This window comes from Eriocheir sinensis, chromosome 24 (genome assembly GCF_024679095.1).
Source record: "Eriocheir sinensis breed Jianghai 21 chromosome 24, ASM2467909v1, whole genome shotgun sequence".
Classification (NCBI taxonomy): Eukaryota; Metazoa; Arthropoda; class Malacostraca; order Decapoda; family Varunidae; genus Eriocheir; species Eriocheir sinensis.
Window position 1 is genome coordinate 2,590,921 of NC_066532.1, and position 17,056 is coordinate 2,607,976.

The 17,056-nt window shown below is 47.1% G+C and overlaps 1 protein-coding gene across 3 annotated transcripts in view; it reads left to right on the forward strand.

Annotated features, from left to right (window-relative positions):
• The window catches only part of LOC127002754 (uncharacterized), a 48,398-nt gene that overhangs the window by 15,369 nt on the left and 15,973 nt on the right, over nucleotides 1–17,056 (forward strand). For all 3 annotated transcript variants that reach the window (XM_050868889.1, XM_050868888.1, XM_050868887.1), the window contains exon 3: nucleotides 2,817–3,062. In XM_050868889.1, the coding sequence (XP_050724846.1) occupies nucleotides 2,817–3,062 (246 nt within the window). The remainder of the gene's footprint in view (nucleotides 1–2,816; nucleotides 3,063–17,056) is intronic.

Below are 17,056 nucleotides of genomic sequence, written 5' to 3' on the forward strand. Positions count from 1 at the left end.
CGTATTATAAGACATTTCTTCGCTCAAGAACACATATTTGACAAGGCTTTCGCAGGAGTTATGGGTTTTTCCAGGAGTAGTTTTATGACCCTGGTGGTAGTTTGACCCTTCTTCTGTACCATGAACCTAGAGGAACATATTTGACAAGGCTTTCGTAGAAGTTGTGGGTTTTTCTAGGAGTAGTTTTATGACCCTGGTGGTAGTTTGACTCTTCTTCTGTACCATGAACCTAGAGGAACATATTTGACAAGGCTTTCGCAGGAGTTGTGGGCTTTTCCAGGAGTAGTTTTATGACCCTGGTGGTAGTTTGACCCTTCTTCTGTACCATGAACCTAGAGGAACATATTTGACAAGGCTTTCGTAGAAGTTGTGGGTTTTTCCAGGAGTAGTTTTATGACCCTGGTGGTAGTTTGACCCTTCTTCTGTACCATGAACCTAGAGGAACATATTTGACAAGGCTTTCGTAGGAGTTGTGGGCTTTTCCAGGAGTAGTTTTATGACCCTGGTGGTAGTTTGACCCTTCTTCTGTACCATGAACCTAGAGGAACATATTTGACAAGGCTTTCGCAGGAGTTATGGGTTTTTCCAGGAGTAGTTTTATGACCCTGGTGGTAGTTTGACCCTTCTTCTGTACCATGAACCTAGAGGAACATATTTGACAAGGCTTTCGCAGGAGTTGTGGGCTTTTCCAGGAGTAGTTTTATGACCCTGGTGGTAGTTTGACCCTTCTTCTGTACCGTGAACCTAAAGAAACACTCATTAGAACCCGAGTGACCCCCTCTTTGACCTTTAGAAATAGCTGATGTGAGAAGCGAAAGTGTTTTCAAATACCGACCCATACGGCGGGAATCCGGAGCGCGTCATCCGAAAACAGCCTGGGTCATCCCTAAACGTTTCGGCGCCCAAGCTCACCTTTGACACAGTTTTCTTCGAAGTTTGAGGCACCTCCAGGCGTAGTTTAATGACCCTGGTGGTAGTTTGACCCTTCCTCTGTACCAAGAAGCTAAAAAAACACTCGTGAGAACCCAACTGATCTCCTTTTCGACGTTTGGAAATAGTTGATTTCGGGAGCGGAAGCGTCGGAGATTAAAATCCCTGGGTTGGTGTTCTCAGACGCTCCCGCCGCCCACCTCTCACATCAATTATTTCCAAAGGCCGAAAAGGATATCAATCGGGTTCTCACGAGTGTTTTTCTCAGGTTCATGGTACAGAGGAAGGGTCAAACTACCACCAGGGTCATTAGTGTACCCCTGGAATTGCCTCAAACTCCTGCGAAAACCCTGTGAAATAATGTAAGCTTGGACTCCCCTTGCGCCAGGATGCCACGTGTAATCTCCCAGCCTCCCCATGTGCTCCGCTCCGCGACCTGCCCCCACTGAGCCCACTCCGGCACTCCCTAACCCTCAGTTCATTCTGATTCTGCTTGGTCGCTGGGCGTGCGGTCTCGGCCACTGCTCCCCGGACACCACGTGCTCTTATTACTCGTGTGCAGTGTTGCCCCATAGCCCTCGTTTGTGTATTTGTGATGGCTGTGCCCTCGACATTCTCCGGCGGGGGCAGACGGAGGAGGCTGAGCATGGCTGAGAAGCTGAGGGTGATCGAGGCCCATGAGAGAGGAGCCACCCGATCGGAACTCATGACTCAATACGATCTGAAAAAGTCTACCCTGCATGACATTCTCAAGGCCAAGGAGCATTTGAAGGCAGTGGTGAGAAGGACTGAAGGTGTAGGCATGGGCGGGGATGCTTATCGTCCGAGAAAACTACAGCACGAGATCCTGGACGACGCCGTTAATGAGTGGTGTACGCGGGAACGAGCTGAGGGGCGGCTCGTATCAGACCAGGACACCCAGCACGCGGCAGAACGGCTGGCAACTGAGCTGGGATTCCCTGGGGTCAAATTCGACGATCCCTGGGTGTGGAGGTTCAGGCGCCATTGTATAGTGCAGCGAGCCCAGCGAGCCGTGAGGAGGGGGCTGCGGAGTGCTGGGGCGGGGGATGGGAAGACGGCCGTGGGGGAGCAGCGCTGTGGTGGTGAGTGGCCGGGCTTTAAGGGTCAGGCTTTGGTAGGGGCACGTGAAATTTTAACCCTCGGATGAACCGGATTTTCGTATTCAGATTGGGTCCTCTTTTTTAAGCTGATGAAGAGTACGTATGCATGTGTTTAGGAAGTCATTCACTCATGACCTCTGAGCCAGCACACATGGTAAAGTACACATCAACAACATCGTATTTCCTTCTTTCCCTCCACCCTTTCTTCCCTGTCTCCCTGTAAAGCAGTTTCGGATACGTATCATGAATGAATGAATTACTCTATTTATGTGCTTATATATGTATATATGTATGTAGACAATTTATTTAGCATCGGTTCATGAATACAGTCAGTACACACAAAAAACATTGATATGATGAATAAATACTTGTATGTAGGTATATGTATATGTATCAGGGGTGTACCGGAACCAGCATGTCAAGTTCCGGCCTGAACCGGAAGTGGCCCGAACTATCAAAAAGCTCGTGCAGGAACCAGCATATCAAGATCCGACCTGAACCGGTCCTAGAAAACTTGTACTCGTGTACTCTCTACTTGTACTCTCAGTACTCAGTACTCAGGCTGGTTATTTTAGGACTTCCGGAACTGGAACTTCATAAAAATTGAGGTTCCGGCCGGAAGTTACAAGCCGGAACAAAGTTCCGGTGCACCTCTAATAATTCTGTATGTTGACTAAAGATAGAAGCATCCATCCACCCATCCTTTCTTCCTTCTTTCATACATTCCTTCACTCATTCATTCCTATTCTCCCTCCCCCCGCACAGTTCCTGACTTAATGGAACGCTTGACGGGCGGTAGCACAGCAGGAGGCGAGGCGTGCAAGCAGGAGAGCGTGAGCGGCGGCGCCAGGAGCGAGGCGGAGGAGGAGGACGCCCAGGCGGAAGACATGACGTTCCTGGAGCCGGAGTCGGTGCTGGAGTCTGCCCTCGTGCAAGAAAAAGAGCCGTACGTCCCCAAGGGCAAGAGCTACCACCAACAGCCCGCCGGTTCCAGTTCCTCGCAGGCTGCCGGTAAGGTTGTGTTGTGTTGTTAGCTCCAGAAGGTTAGGTTAGGTTTCGGGGTCGGGTTTGTTTTATAATTAAAAATAGGATTACGCCAAAACTAACTGCCCGATTATTGTTAAACTTGGTCGGAAGGTGTAGGATATAGCAAGTAATAATTTATGAAAATTTGGAAATAATCCGATAAAGGTAAGTTTGGTTATGTTGTGTTAGCTTCCCCGAGTTTATCTGATTATTAATAGGATTACGCGAAAACTAACTGCCGGATTCTCGTTATTCTTTACGGGAAGATGTAGCATGGGGCAAGAAATAACTCATTAGAATTTGGGAATAACCCGATAAAGGTGAAGTGAGTAATAACTGGTAAATGATAAAAAAAAAAATGAATCAATCAATGACCTGGGGCAATCGTATGGAAAAACTCGCTTATGGTTTGAGGGCAGACCTTGAGACCTTTCAGTGTATACGGGGCAGGGTTAGGAGGGGGTCACACTCATATCATCAAACGTTTGGGGCTCTACTTACGAACGTTTTTCAAGGCCGGAGAGGAGCTACATCGGGTCGTCATGAGTGTTTGTCCCGTTCACGGCGCAGAGACCTTCCAAAACTACCGCCAGGCTCAGGAGACGATACCCATGGAAACCCCGACAGCTATGTTTTTTTATAGCAAAGAAAGCAGCTCAAGGGATAAAAAGAAAGTGAAAAAAAAAAAGCCCGCTAATCGCTGCTCCTATAAAAGAGAAAAGTAAAGAATGGCCTTATAAAGAGTTCATTGAGAGCCTTTTTAAGTCGATGGACTAAGGCTTCGAATAGTTTAACATTATGAACTTCAGGCTCAGAACACGATTGCTTCCAGTGGGTACCAAAGTTTCATGTTTCGGGGGTGTGGGGGGGTATCCATATGATATTTCGGGGCGTGGGGTATCCATATGATGTTTCGGGGTGTGGGGGCTATCCATATGATGTTTCGGGGTGTGGGGGTATCCATATGATGTTTCGGGGTGTGGGGGTATCCATAGGATGTTTCGGGGGGGTGGGGGGGTATCCATATGATGTTTCGGGGGTGTGGGGGGGTATCCATATGATGTTTCGGGGCGTGGGGGTATCCATATGATGTTTCAGGGGCGTGGGGGTATCCATATGATGTTTCGGGGTGTGGGGGTATCCATATGATGTTTCGGGGTGTGGGGGTATCCATATGATGGTTCGGGGGCGTGGGGAGGTATCCATATGATGTTTCGGGGCGTGGGGTATCCATATGATGTTTCAGGGTGTGGGGTATCCATATGATGTTTCTGGGGCGTGGGGGGTATCCATATGATGTTTCAGGGGTGTGGGGGTATCCATATGATGTTTCAGGGCGTGGGGGTATCCATATGATGTTTCGGGCGTGGGGGGGTATCCATAGGATGTTTCGGGGGTGGGGGGGGGTATCCATATGATGTTTCGGGGTGTGGGGGTATCCATATGATGTTTCGGGGCGTGGGGGTATCCATATGATGTTTCAGGGGTGTGGGGGGTACCCATATGAGGTTACGGGGGCGTGGGGAGGTATCCATATGATGTTTCGGGGTGTGGGGGTATCCATATGATGTTTCAGGGGCGTGGGGGTATCCATATGATGTTTCAGGGGGTGTGGGGGTATCCATATGATGTTTCGGGGGTGTGGGGGTATCCATATGATGTTTCAGGGCGTGGGGGGTATCCATATGATGTTTCAGGGGTGTGGGGGTATCCATATGATGTTTCGGGGTGTGGGGGTATCCATATGATGTTTCAGGGTGGGGGTATCCATATGATGTTTCGGGGTGTGGGGGTATCCATATGATGTTTCAGGGGTGTGGGGTATCCATATGATGTTTCTGGGGGGGTATCCATATGATGTTTCAGGGGCGTGGGGGTATCCATATGATGTTTCGGGGCGTGGGGGTATCCATATGATGTTTCGGGGGTGTGGGGGGTATCCATATGATGTTTCGGGGGCGTGGGGGTATCCATATGATGTTTCGGGGGTGTGGGGGTATCCATATGATGTTTCGGGGCGTGGGGGGATATCCATATGATGTTTCGGGGGCGTGGGGGTATCCATATGATGTTTCAAGGGGGGGGTATCCATATGATGTTTCGGGGTGTGGGGGTATCCATATGATGTTTCTGGGGCGTGGGGGTATCCATATGATGTTTCAGGGGTGGGGGGTATCCATATGATGTTTCAGGGGCGGGGGTATCCATATGATGTTTCGGGGGGGGGGAATATGATGTTTCGGGGTATCCATATGATGTTTCCATATGATGTTTGGGTATCCATATGATGTTTCAGGGTGTGGGGGTATCCATATGATGTTTCAGGGGTGTGGGGGTATCCATATGATGTTTCGGGGCGTGGGGGGATATCCATATGATGTTTCGGGGGTGTGGGGGGTATCCATATGATGTTTCGGGGGCGTGGGGGGATATCCATATGATGTTTCGGGGGCGTGGGATCCATATGATGTTTCGGGGGCGTGGGATCCATATGATGTTTCAGGGCGTGGGGGGTATCCATATGATGTTTCAGGGCGTGGGGGTATCCATATGATGTTTCGGGGTGTGGGGGTATCCATATGATGTTTCGGGGTGTGGGGTATCCATATGATGTTTCAGGGGTGTGGGGTATCCATATGATGTTTCAGGGGTGTGGGGTATCCATATGATGTTTCAGGGGTGGGGGTATCCATATGATGTTTCGGGGCGTGGGGGTATACATATGATGTTTCGGGGGCGTGGGGGGGTATCCATATGATGTATCGGGGGCGTGGGGGGTTATCCATATGATGTTTCGGGGTCGTGGGGGCTTATCCATATGATGTTTCAGGGGCGTGGGGTATCCATATGATGTTTCATCCATATGATGTTTATCCATATGATGTTTCGGGGGCGTGGGGGGGTATCCATATGATGTTTCATATGATGTTTCGGGGGCGTGGGGGTATCCATATGATGTTTCGGGGGTGTGGGGGGTATCCATATGATGTTTCGGGGGCGTGGGGGGGTATCCATATGATGATTCGGGGGTGTGGGGTCCTAACCATATTACGTTTCGGGGCGTGGGGGGATATCCATATGATGTTTCGGGGGCGTGGGGGGGTATCCATATGATGTTTCGGGGGCGTGGGGGGTATCCATATGATGTTTCGGGGGCGTGGGGGGGTATCCATATGATGTTTCGGGGGCGTGGGGGGCGATCCATATGACCACTGTAGATACGGCGTCATGACTGGATACCCCAACCAATCCGGGGGGAGGAGGGGGTGATATGTACCCTGGTATGCGCTATTTAATTGTATGCAGGTATGAGTACTGGAATTTCATGACTGTCGTGATCGGAGTACTTTAGGGTCATATTCCTAAACCCTCAGGCGCCCAAGCACACACATTTGACAAGGCTTTCATAGGAGTTAGGGCCATTTCTAATAGTACTTTTATGACCCTGGTGGTAGTGTGACCCTTCTTCTGTACCATGAGCCTAAAAAAACGCTCATTAGAACCCGACTGATCTCTTTTTTGGCCTTTGGAAATAGTTGATGTGAGGGATGGGAGCGTTTAACAATACCAACCTTTTAGAATCCAGTCCTAGGAGTAGGTTTCCGTTCACTGAGTGGCCTTCTAGTTCAGGTTAAGTTAGGTTGGTATGCCTGGCTATAGTAGTAATGATGGTGGTTATTACTTTATTTGTTATTGTTGTTATTGTGCATCCATGGTGTAGTGGTTAGCACACTTAGCTATGATACTGTGGGTCCCCCCCCTTTTTTTTTTACGTCTATGCCTATTGCGCCGGTAGGCTTGCATGAGGGGCCTGGATGGTATTCGGCCCCAGCCCGTCATGGCGCAGGCAAGTGTTTATAGTGGCGCCATCTTCTCTTGGCTCATGCTGCCCCCCGGAACTCCTTGATTCACTTGGACGGTTTCCTCTAGAGTCCGGGTTAATGGGTGGTCTTCAGGACAGCATGTGGGTATTTTTGAGTCACTCGGCGGTGACTGAAAAATCCGAGGGGGTAGCGTGGGGATTCGAACCCGCGTCGTCCATCACGTGGTGAATGTGGGCTCAGCACGCTACCACTCAGTCACCGCCTATCCTGGTTCGATCCCTGGTCGGGGGCAGTCGACGCGCAGCCCACCCAGCTGTTCATCCTCCCCTCACCACGTGCAGGCCTCCAGCAGGTGTTTTCTCATGAGTCAGGGAAGGGAGGAGGGAGAGAGGAAAGGCTGCCGGTCGGGGTAGGAGAGAGGCGAAGGGAGGGGGACGGAGGAGGGGCAGCGCTGGTGGAGGGAGGTTCAATGGAGGCGGGACGGCGGCAGAGGGAGAAGCGACGCGGAGAGGGACACTTGACTACCCCCGCGCTGCCACACAAGTTCTTACCTCTGATCTCCCGTAGTTGTTGTATTATAAGACATTTCGCCGCCCAAGAACACATACTTGACAAGGCTTTCGTGGGAGATGTGGGCATTTACAAGGGTAGTTGTTTGACCCTGGTGGTAGTTTGACCCTTCCTCTGTACCGTTAACCTAAAGAAACACTCGCTAGAACCCGACTGACCCCCTCTTTGACTTTTAGAAATAGCTGATGTTAGAAGCGAAAGCGTCTTATAAAACCGATATTCTGAGGTTGGTTTTCTCAGGCGCTCCCTTCTCACACATCACCTATTTCCAAAGGCCGAATAGGAGCTCAGTCGGGTTGTAATGAATGTTTTTTGAGGTCCCTGGTACAGACGAATGGCCCAACTACCACCAGGGCCATAAAACTACCCCTGAAAATGCCCACAACTCCTACGAAAGCCATGTTAAATGTTGTTCTCGGGCGCCAAAATGTTTAAAAATACGGAGTTCCGAGTAGAGTTTGTAAATTCTCTTATACGAATTTTCTCATTTTTCTTCAGTTTACCTTTTTGCTGTTCTTACCTGTGTGTTCTTTCTTACAGGAGCTCGTGAAGTTCGTTGATTCGTATTTCATCATCATTTTCTTTCAATTCGTGTAGGCCTATAGTTTTTCTCACCTTTCTGTTCTTGCCTTTTGTTCTTATGTATTTCCATCGTCCTAGACTGAGCAAGTTCGTAAAGTCTCCCAATCGTATTTCATAACTTTCTTTCAATTCGTGTATATATATTTTTTTCTCACCATTCTGCTCTTGCCATTCTACGTATTTTCATGTATTTCCATCGCACTGGACCGATTAAGTTCGTAGCGTCTGTCATTCTCATTTTATTACCAATGCCCTTGAATTCGTGTGTACTTTTGCTTTTTTTATATATTTTCATCGATTTGTAAAGACGGAATGGATAACGTGTCACAATTTTACTGGGTTTCTTATCTATCCTTAGTTGCCACAGCCTCAGGACCAAGGAGACAAAGATGAGCACCGAGGTCATGCGCACTTAAGGTGGAATGGCCCATCTGTCACCTCACTAACAAATTCATTTTCCTAGGCTTCTCATCTATCGCTAGTTATTCCATACAGCCCCAACACCGTGCAGATTCCCCGGTTGTCCTCCTCTAATCTCCTAGCCCACTCCTCTCTGCCTGTTACCGTCACTACTCCTGCTACTAACTCTCCCCTCTGCCTCTCATAGTTGCTGCATTCTACTATTAGGTGTTCCACGTGTCAAGTTTGTGCGTGACTGTGTTGGGAAATGGGTAACTTCCTTTTATTATGTAGCCAAGCGATCAGTTTTTACTAATATTCTTAGTTTTTTGTTATTTCTTGCTTCAGTTCTGCTAAATGTTTGATGTTTTAGTCTTGGCTCGTTAGGTGTATATACGTCTTTCTTGCGGTACAATAACCTAGGTTAATATATTTCTTCTTCTGTTTGTCTTGCGAAGGGTTATGAAGAATGTTTTGTTTTTATGCGTCTCTGAAATTTTTTTTTACGTGTTTTGCAAGTGTCGTCTCGCTCTTTATGTATTTATATACCTATGCTTGGGTCGTAAGATGCTTGGGTTAGGTGAATTTCTTTTCTAATGTTAAATGAACTGTGTCTAGGCCTCAGATTTTACAGCTTGGATAGCGAGGGACGTGAAGCTTATGATATTCGTTCGTCTTATGATATTACCAGAATATAGTTTGTGACCTTTATTGATATTATGCGTCAGTATGCGAGAGGAGCGGTGTGGAAGCCCCGGTGTGTTCAGCGTGGGCAGTTCGATGCGTGAAGTATGATCTCGCCTGATAATGTCCCCAATCGATTAGTTTTGACCAATATTGGCAGTTCTCGCTTTTTATTGCATCAGTGCCTACAGCTAGGTAATAATAGTGTAATGATAATGGGTAAGCTGCACATTGTTAAGGTTGTGTTATAATTATAATGGACGTGATAAATGGCCTTTTTGTCTCATCATATCACTAGCTGATGCGTATTGACACAGATCACTATAGTTACTACTGCTACATGGGTGTAGTCAAGATCTCGTGTGTGTGTGTGTGTGTGTGTGTGTGAACCCCTTGGGTCGTGTGGGACATGGACAGCAGTCTGCGTGTCGCGGCTCGCTTCATCATGTCACCAGCCGACCACTTTTTCCCCATATTGTTCATCATCGCGCCAGGACAGCCGAGTTATTGATGTCAGGGCCTGGGCGTGGGCAGCCTGGGCGGCGAGGCTCGCGAGGAGCGGCGTAGCGGCGAGGCGAGGCCCGCAGGGTGCGTGGTGCGTCGGGGTGGCGCAGTGACGGCCAGTATTGATTCCTGCGCGGCCCGCAGCCCGCGCTTGGCCCCTTGCGGCGCGTCTGTGCTCGTTCGTCTGGAATTTATATTAGCTGGTCATGTTATCCTGGGTCTGGGAGGGCGTTGGTGCACGTGTACTGTCCTGGGGGGGCGCTGGAGAGGGTGGTGGAGGTAGTTAGGTAGTTTGTCCTATTCTTAGTCTGTATTTTAATCAGCCAAATGTGGTGATGTAAGCCTGCCAGGGCGCGGGCCGTGCAGGGTGGGGCTGGGTGGCGCTGCGCTCTCCTTGTGGGCGCAGTGTTGGCTGGTCTCCCGCGCTGCTAGCATCCTGCCCTTCCTTGCCACCCTGCCCGCCTGTGCCTGCCTCCCGGGGCGCCCTGTGGACCACCCTTCAGGAAATAGTGGGACTCATTACCGGGGACGTTGGGAGGGATTGATTGCCTTACCGCCCCGCCTCGCCTCGCCCTCGCCCCGTCTTCACGCCTCCTCCCGCCGCCTCCACCCCGGAACACGCCGACGAGTGGAATAGCATTGTCGTGCGGTGGCTGGCTGTCTGGTTCGCTGAATTGAAGGTTCGCAAGGTCGTTTAGTGCAGCAGTCAAGTCTGTAATTCGCACGTGAGGAACCTCGATCAGTTACAGGCTGCAAGTTGTCCTCCCCGCAGTGTTCATGCGATACACTCAATTCTTCCTGCCTTATCGACTCGTTACGTCATTATCTTACTGCCATTAACCCTGGCACATCACGCGCACTGTCATCGCCCCCACGAGCCTAAGACAAAGGGTGTTAACTGTGTATGGATCGTATTTCTACCACTTTTAAGGAACACGGATTTGACAGGAGCACTTTGAACTTCATAAGGAAAGTTAATCGTGTTTGCTACTAGTCGGTCAAGCATTCATTTGACACGCGACTTTTATGGAATGGAGTTTACGCTTTGAGCCTCGTGAAGGAAGACAAGACTGACTCCTAAAGCAGTCAAGAAACAACAGTAACGCTACGTTCATACCAGCTGCCATTGAGAACTCCCGTCACCCCGTCCCCTGAGTATACTGCTACACACGCGCGCGGTAAAGTCACTGCTGGCAAACGAAAACGTAGACTTCAAAACCGCTCCAAGTCGTAGTATCAAGACCTGCTCCTAACAACTTACAGACCGTAGTAGCTTATTTGTCATTGTAAACCATTTCACCACAAGTAAACCCGCCCACGAAGTACAGATTGCAAACATAAACGCGATTCTTCTGACCTATTAAACTAAAACACTCCAAAACGCTCAAAAGGTGACATAGTTCCGTCCTAACCTTATATAGACAAGTTATTTGACCACGGCAGACACTTGATTCCTCGCTAAGAAACAAAACAAAATCGATAATGGAAGAAATCGGCCATAACACCTTATAGACCAATTCCAAGGTACCAGGCCATAGAAAACGCATCTTTTGACCGCGTAACCCGCGCACGAGGTTTGAATCACGCACGTGGTCCGACCAACTGCCAAGCTGTCGGGGGAAGGCACAAACACGAGGGGGAAGATGAAGACAATGCGGGCGCGGTCGCCGTCCCACGCGGCCAAGAACAAGACCCCGGCGGACCGCGTGAGTGAGTTCGGGAGCGTCCTCGGCGTCGGCAACAACCGCCTCCTCTGCCGACCATGCAACCTCGCGCTCGACCACACCCGCCGCTCCACCATCGTTGAGCATTTGAGGTGAAGCTTTCTTGGTCGACTTAGTGTTCTCGCTTGTGATAGAAGATAAAGAAGTGTATATAGTGTCGGTATATTGGAAGAGTTTGTGTTGATTTGAGTGTGAAGTGTATATAGAAGCGTGTCTTAGTGCAGTGTGTCTTCGCTTCTGTGATAGTTGATAAAGAACTTGGAGGAGTGTATATAGTGTGCCTCGGTTGATTAGAAGTGTGAAATAGAAGTGTGTCTCAGTCCAGTGGAAGAGGAGCTTGTGGTTTTGTAGTTCTTGTGTCGTCGCTTCTGTGATAGTTGAGAAGGCGCGTAGGAAAGTGTTCAAATACGAGTGTCTTAGTACAGTGGAAGAAAAGTTTGTGATTGATAAAAGTTGATTGATTGATTGGTTGGTCATTTTGGTTTGTGTTGTAAAGAAGGTGGTTGGCTTGAGTTTGATAGATTGGTTCATTGACTCTATAACTGAAAAAGAAGTACAGAAAATAAGGAAGTTTGATGGAATTTGACAGATTAATTGATTGATTTTAATGCTGCCAAAAAACTACAGCAAAGAAGGAAGTTGCAAAGAGTTTTACTTATTCATATATTGATGTTATCGTTACAAATTAGCATAATGAAGAAGAAAGTGTTTGTGTCTCATTGCATATTACAAGTACTTCTGTGTCTTGAAACCTGCAATAAGTAACGGAATATAGATTAATAGAGTGAGAAAGTTTGTGGCCCTCATAAAAGTGGTTGTCGATACAGCATCACCTCTTTGTATTGCCGCTTATTTTCAGCCTCAGTGTATTATCAACTGATGTTTTGAGTCAAGTTTGAGGTTTTGGGTCAAGTTTGAGGTTTTGAGTTAAGTTCGAGGTTTTGAGTCAAGTTTGAAGTTTTGAGTCAGTTCGAGGTTTTGAGTCAAGTTCGATGTTTTGAGTCAAGTTTGAAGTTTTAAGTCAGTTCGTTGTTATGAGTCAGTTTGATGTATTGAGTCAAGTTTGATGTATTGAGTCAAGTTCGATGTTTTGAGTCAAGTTCGATGTTTTGAGTCACTTCGATGTTTTGAGTCAAGTTCGATGTTCTGAGTCAAGTTCGATGTTTTGGGTCACCGGTGTTTTGAGTCAAGTTCGATGTTTTGAATCAAGTTCGATGTTTTGAATCGTTTAATGTTTTGAGTCAAGTTCGATATTTTTCACACAAAGTATCAAAATCGCATATGCTATCTAAGAAACAAATGTTATCAAAGGTACTGGTGCGTTTTTGAAGTAATACATTTGTGATAATCGATTTCCAATACTTATCACTTTATTAAACACGCAGTGCTCTGTCCTAAGACTTATTTCGATATAATAAATTGTGAGTCAGTTCGATGTTTTGAGTCAAGTTTGATGTTTTGATTCAAGTTCAATGTTTTGAGTCAAGTTCAATGGTTTTGAGTCAGTACAATGTTTGAATCAACTTCGGTTAAGTTTATATTAGGCTAAGGTCAAATTTAAATAAAGTAAGTCGTTTTTGATAAGTTCGGTGTATAAAGTCAAGTTTGATGTTTTGAGCCTGCTGTTTTGAGTCAAGGTTGGTGTTTTGATTCAGTTCATTGTTTAATCAAGTCGAGGTTTTGAAGAAGTCGCAGTTTTGAGTCAAGTTCGATGTTTTGAGTCAAGTTCGATGTTTTGAGTCAAGTTCGATGTTTTGAGTCAAGTTCGATGTTTTGAGTCAAGTTCGATGTTTTGAGTCAAGTTCGATGTTTTGAGTCAAGTTCGATGCTTTGAGTCACTTCGATGTTTTGAGTCATTTCGATGTTCTGAGTCAAGTTCGATGTTTTGAGTCAGTTCGATGTTTTGAGTCAAGTTCGATGTTTTGAGTCAAGTTCGATGTTTTGAGTCAAGTTCGATGTTTTGAGTCAAGTTCGATGTTTTGAGTCAAGTTCGATGTTTTGAGTCAAGTTTGATGTTATGAGTCAAGTTCGATGTTTTAAGTTACTTCGATGTTTTGAGTCAAGTTCGATCTTTGAGCCAAGTTCAGTTAAGTCAAGTTTATATTAAGTTAAGGGTAAGTTTAAATAAAGTAAGTCGTTTTTAGTAAGTTCGGTGTTTTAAGTCAAGTTCGATGTTTTGAGTCAAGTTCAGTGTCGAGTTCGATGTTTGGAGTCAGTTTGTTGTTTAGTCATGTCGAGGTTTTGAATAAGTCGCTGTTTTTTAATCAAGTTCGATGTTTTGAGTCAAGTTCGATGTTTTGAGTCAAGTTTGGTGTTTTGAAGAGAGTTGTGGTTTTGAAGAAGTCTGTTTTGAGTCAGTTCGATGTTTTGAGTCAAGTTCGATGTCTTGAGTCAGTCCGATGTTTTGAGTCAGTTCGATGTGTTTTGAAAAGTTGTGTTAGGTTTTATGTTGATATCAAGTTCACCAGTTCGAAGTTTTGAGCCATGCCGAAGTGTTGAATGAGTTCGATGTTTTGGGCCTTCAGGAGCAGAAAACATCGACGGTTCTTGTACGAGGTGGGGATGCCGGACACCCCCTCCTCCCCCACCCCCACGAGCGAGCCCGCCGCCGCCCTCTCCCTCACGCACGCCACCACCGCCACGCACACCGTCCTCACCACGGCCATCACCCCTGCTGTCTTGTTCGTGGGTTGGTAACACTGTATTGGCTCTTAGTAATGCTGTGTGTGTCTTTGATCCTCTCTCTCTCTCTCTCTCTCTCTCTCTCTCTCTCTCTCTCTCGTAATATCACCCTCGTATCGTTTATTTATTAGGCTAGTTGGCTTTTACGGCGTGACATCTGACGAGTAAATTTATATCAAAGTGAAGTTAGGTCATTTAAATGCTCATATTGTCCATTTTCGTGTGCATTAAAGGATTACGTTTGGGGATGATGACTTGAACGATAAGGAAAAAATAAGTGTCTGCCTGTCCTTTGATGTTTCTTATGTAATAGGTCGGTTAGGTTAGGTTAGGTTAAGTGCTTGTATTACGTATTTCGAGTGTGTGGAATCTGGGACGAAGGGATGACGATTAGAACGACCGGGAAATGTGTCTGCCTTTCGTTTGTTGTTCCTGACTGTATAGGTTGGTTAGGTTAGGTCAAGTTAGGTTACGTTCAGGGGCCCGTGTTGCTTATTTTCGAGTGTGTGGAATCTGGGACGAAGGGATGACGATTAGAACGACCGGGAAATGTGTCTGCCTTTCGTTTGTTGTTCCTGACTGTATAGGTTGGTTAGGTTAGGTCAAGTTAGGTTACGTTCAGGGGCCCGTGTTGCATATTTTCGTGCGTGTCATATCGGGGGGAAGGGATGAGGATTTGAACGACCGGGAAATGTGTCAGCCTTTCGTTTGTTGTTCCTGACTGTATAGGTTGGTTAGGTTAGGTCAAGTTAGGTTACGTTCAGGGGCCCGTGTTGCTTATTTTCGTGCGTGTCATATCGTGGGGGGAAGCGATGATGATTTGAACGACCTGGAAATGTGTCTGCCTTTCGTTTGTTGTTCCTGACTGTATAGGTTAGTTAGATTAGGTCGCTAGGTTACGTTCAGGGACCGGTGTTGCATATTTTCGTGCGTGTCATATCGGGGGGGAAGGGATGAGGATTTGAACGACCTGGAAATGTGTCTGCCTTTCGTTTGTTGTTCCTGACTGTATAGGTTAGTTAGGTTAGGTCAAGTTAGGTTACGTTCAGGGACCCGTGTTGCATATTTTCGTGCGTGTCATATCGGGGGGGAAGCGATGATGATTTGAACGACCTGGAAATGTGTGTCTTTTGTTTAATGTACCTGACTTAATAGGTTGGTTAGGTTAGGTCAAGTTAGGTTAGTAAGTACCTGTATTACGTATTTTCGTGCGTGTCATGTCTGGAACGAAAGGATGACGATTAGAATGACCGGGAAATGTGTGTCTTTCATTTGTTGTTTCTAACTGCATAGGTTGGTTAGGTTAGGTCAAGTTAGGTTACGTTCAGGGGCTCATATTACGTATTTTCGTGTCATGTCTGAAACGAAAGGATGAGGATTTGAACGACCTGGAAATGTGTCTGCCTTTCGTTTGTTGTTTCTGACTATATAGGTTGTGGGGGGGGGGGGGGAGGAAAACGGCACGGAAATTAAGCCGACACACACACACACACCCACACACACACACACTCTCTCTCTCTCTCTCTCTCTCTCTCTCTCTCTTTGCCCAATGAAATCGTGTATGCCAAAACTAGACGCATTTTAAGTAACCAGCCACGTATGAATCCCCACCCCTTTATTTTGTGCCCTTGAGCTGCATCATTTACCATAAAAAAGAGTGATACAAACATGAAAGGTACACGACACACAAACAATCTTGACTCCATTATAAACAAACACAAAACAAAACGGGAGCACTTCGGTCTGAGGCGAGGAAGAAGCGGCTGGAGGATCGATTTTTCTGTCCGCCTTACGTAAGAGGTAAGAGCCAGCGGAGAGTGGAGGAGGACAGGCGGAGGAAGGGTGAGGGAGGAGAGTCTGAATGCACGAAGTTGACTGATTGTGGAAAGGAAGGAGTCAAGTGGAAATTTAAAGGTCAGACTGTATCGATTAACCCCCGCCCAATTTGCTGACCCCATTTACCCCTTATTCAACACCTCACATGACCCATTTCCGAAACCCACCCACTCCCATTACCATTAACCCCCACCCCCTCTAACCATCACCACACAATTTACTGACCCCATTTACCCATTATTCAACACCCCACATGACCCATTTCCCAAATCCACCCACTCCCATTAACGCCCACCCATTAACATTAACCCCCGCCCCCTCTAACCATCACCACGCTATTTACTGACCCCATTTACCCCTTATTCAACACCACACATGACCCATTTCCGAAACCAACCCAATCCCATTAACCCCCCACCCATTAACATTAACCCCCGCTCCCTCTAACAATCACCACGCAATTTACTGACCCCATTTACCCATTATTCAACACCCCACATGACCCATTTCCCAAATCCACCCACTCCCATTAACGCCCACCCATTAACATTAACCCCCGCCCCCTCTAACCATCACCACGCTATTTACTGACCCCATTTACCCCTTATTCAACACCACACATGACCCATTTCCGAAACCAACCCAATCCCATTAACCCCCCACCCATTACCATTAACCCCCGCTCCCTCTAACAATCACCACGCAATTTACTGACCCCATTTACCCAATATTCAACACCCCACATGACCCATTTCCAAAACCCACCCACTCCTATTACCCCCCCCCATTACCATTAACCCCCGCCTCCTCTAACCATCACCACACAATTTACTGACCCCATTTACCCCTTATTCAACACCCACATGACCCCTTTTCGAAACCCACCCACTTCCATTAACCACCCACCCATTAACATTAACCCCCGCCCCCTCTAATCATCACAACGCAATCTGATTTACGATAATAGGCTTGAACTTTGAGGACACAGAAGCTTAGGACGGAGGCAGAGATACTTCGTGCACCTTAACGAACCATTTTGGGGAAGGGAGTGACGTTATATCCCAAAATCCGTTATATACGAGGGATCCGAAGTTGTGGTATATAACGTACATTAGGGCTTTCGAAGAGGTTGTTGTGGGTACTTTCATGTGTAGTTTAAGGCTTTTGCTGTACC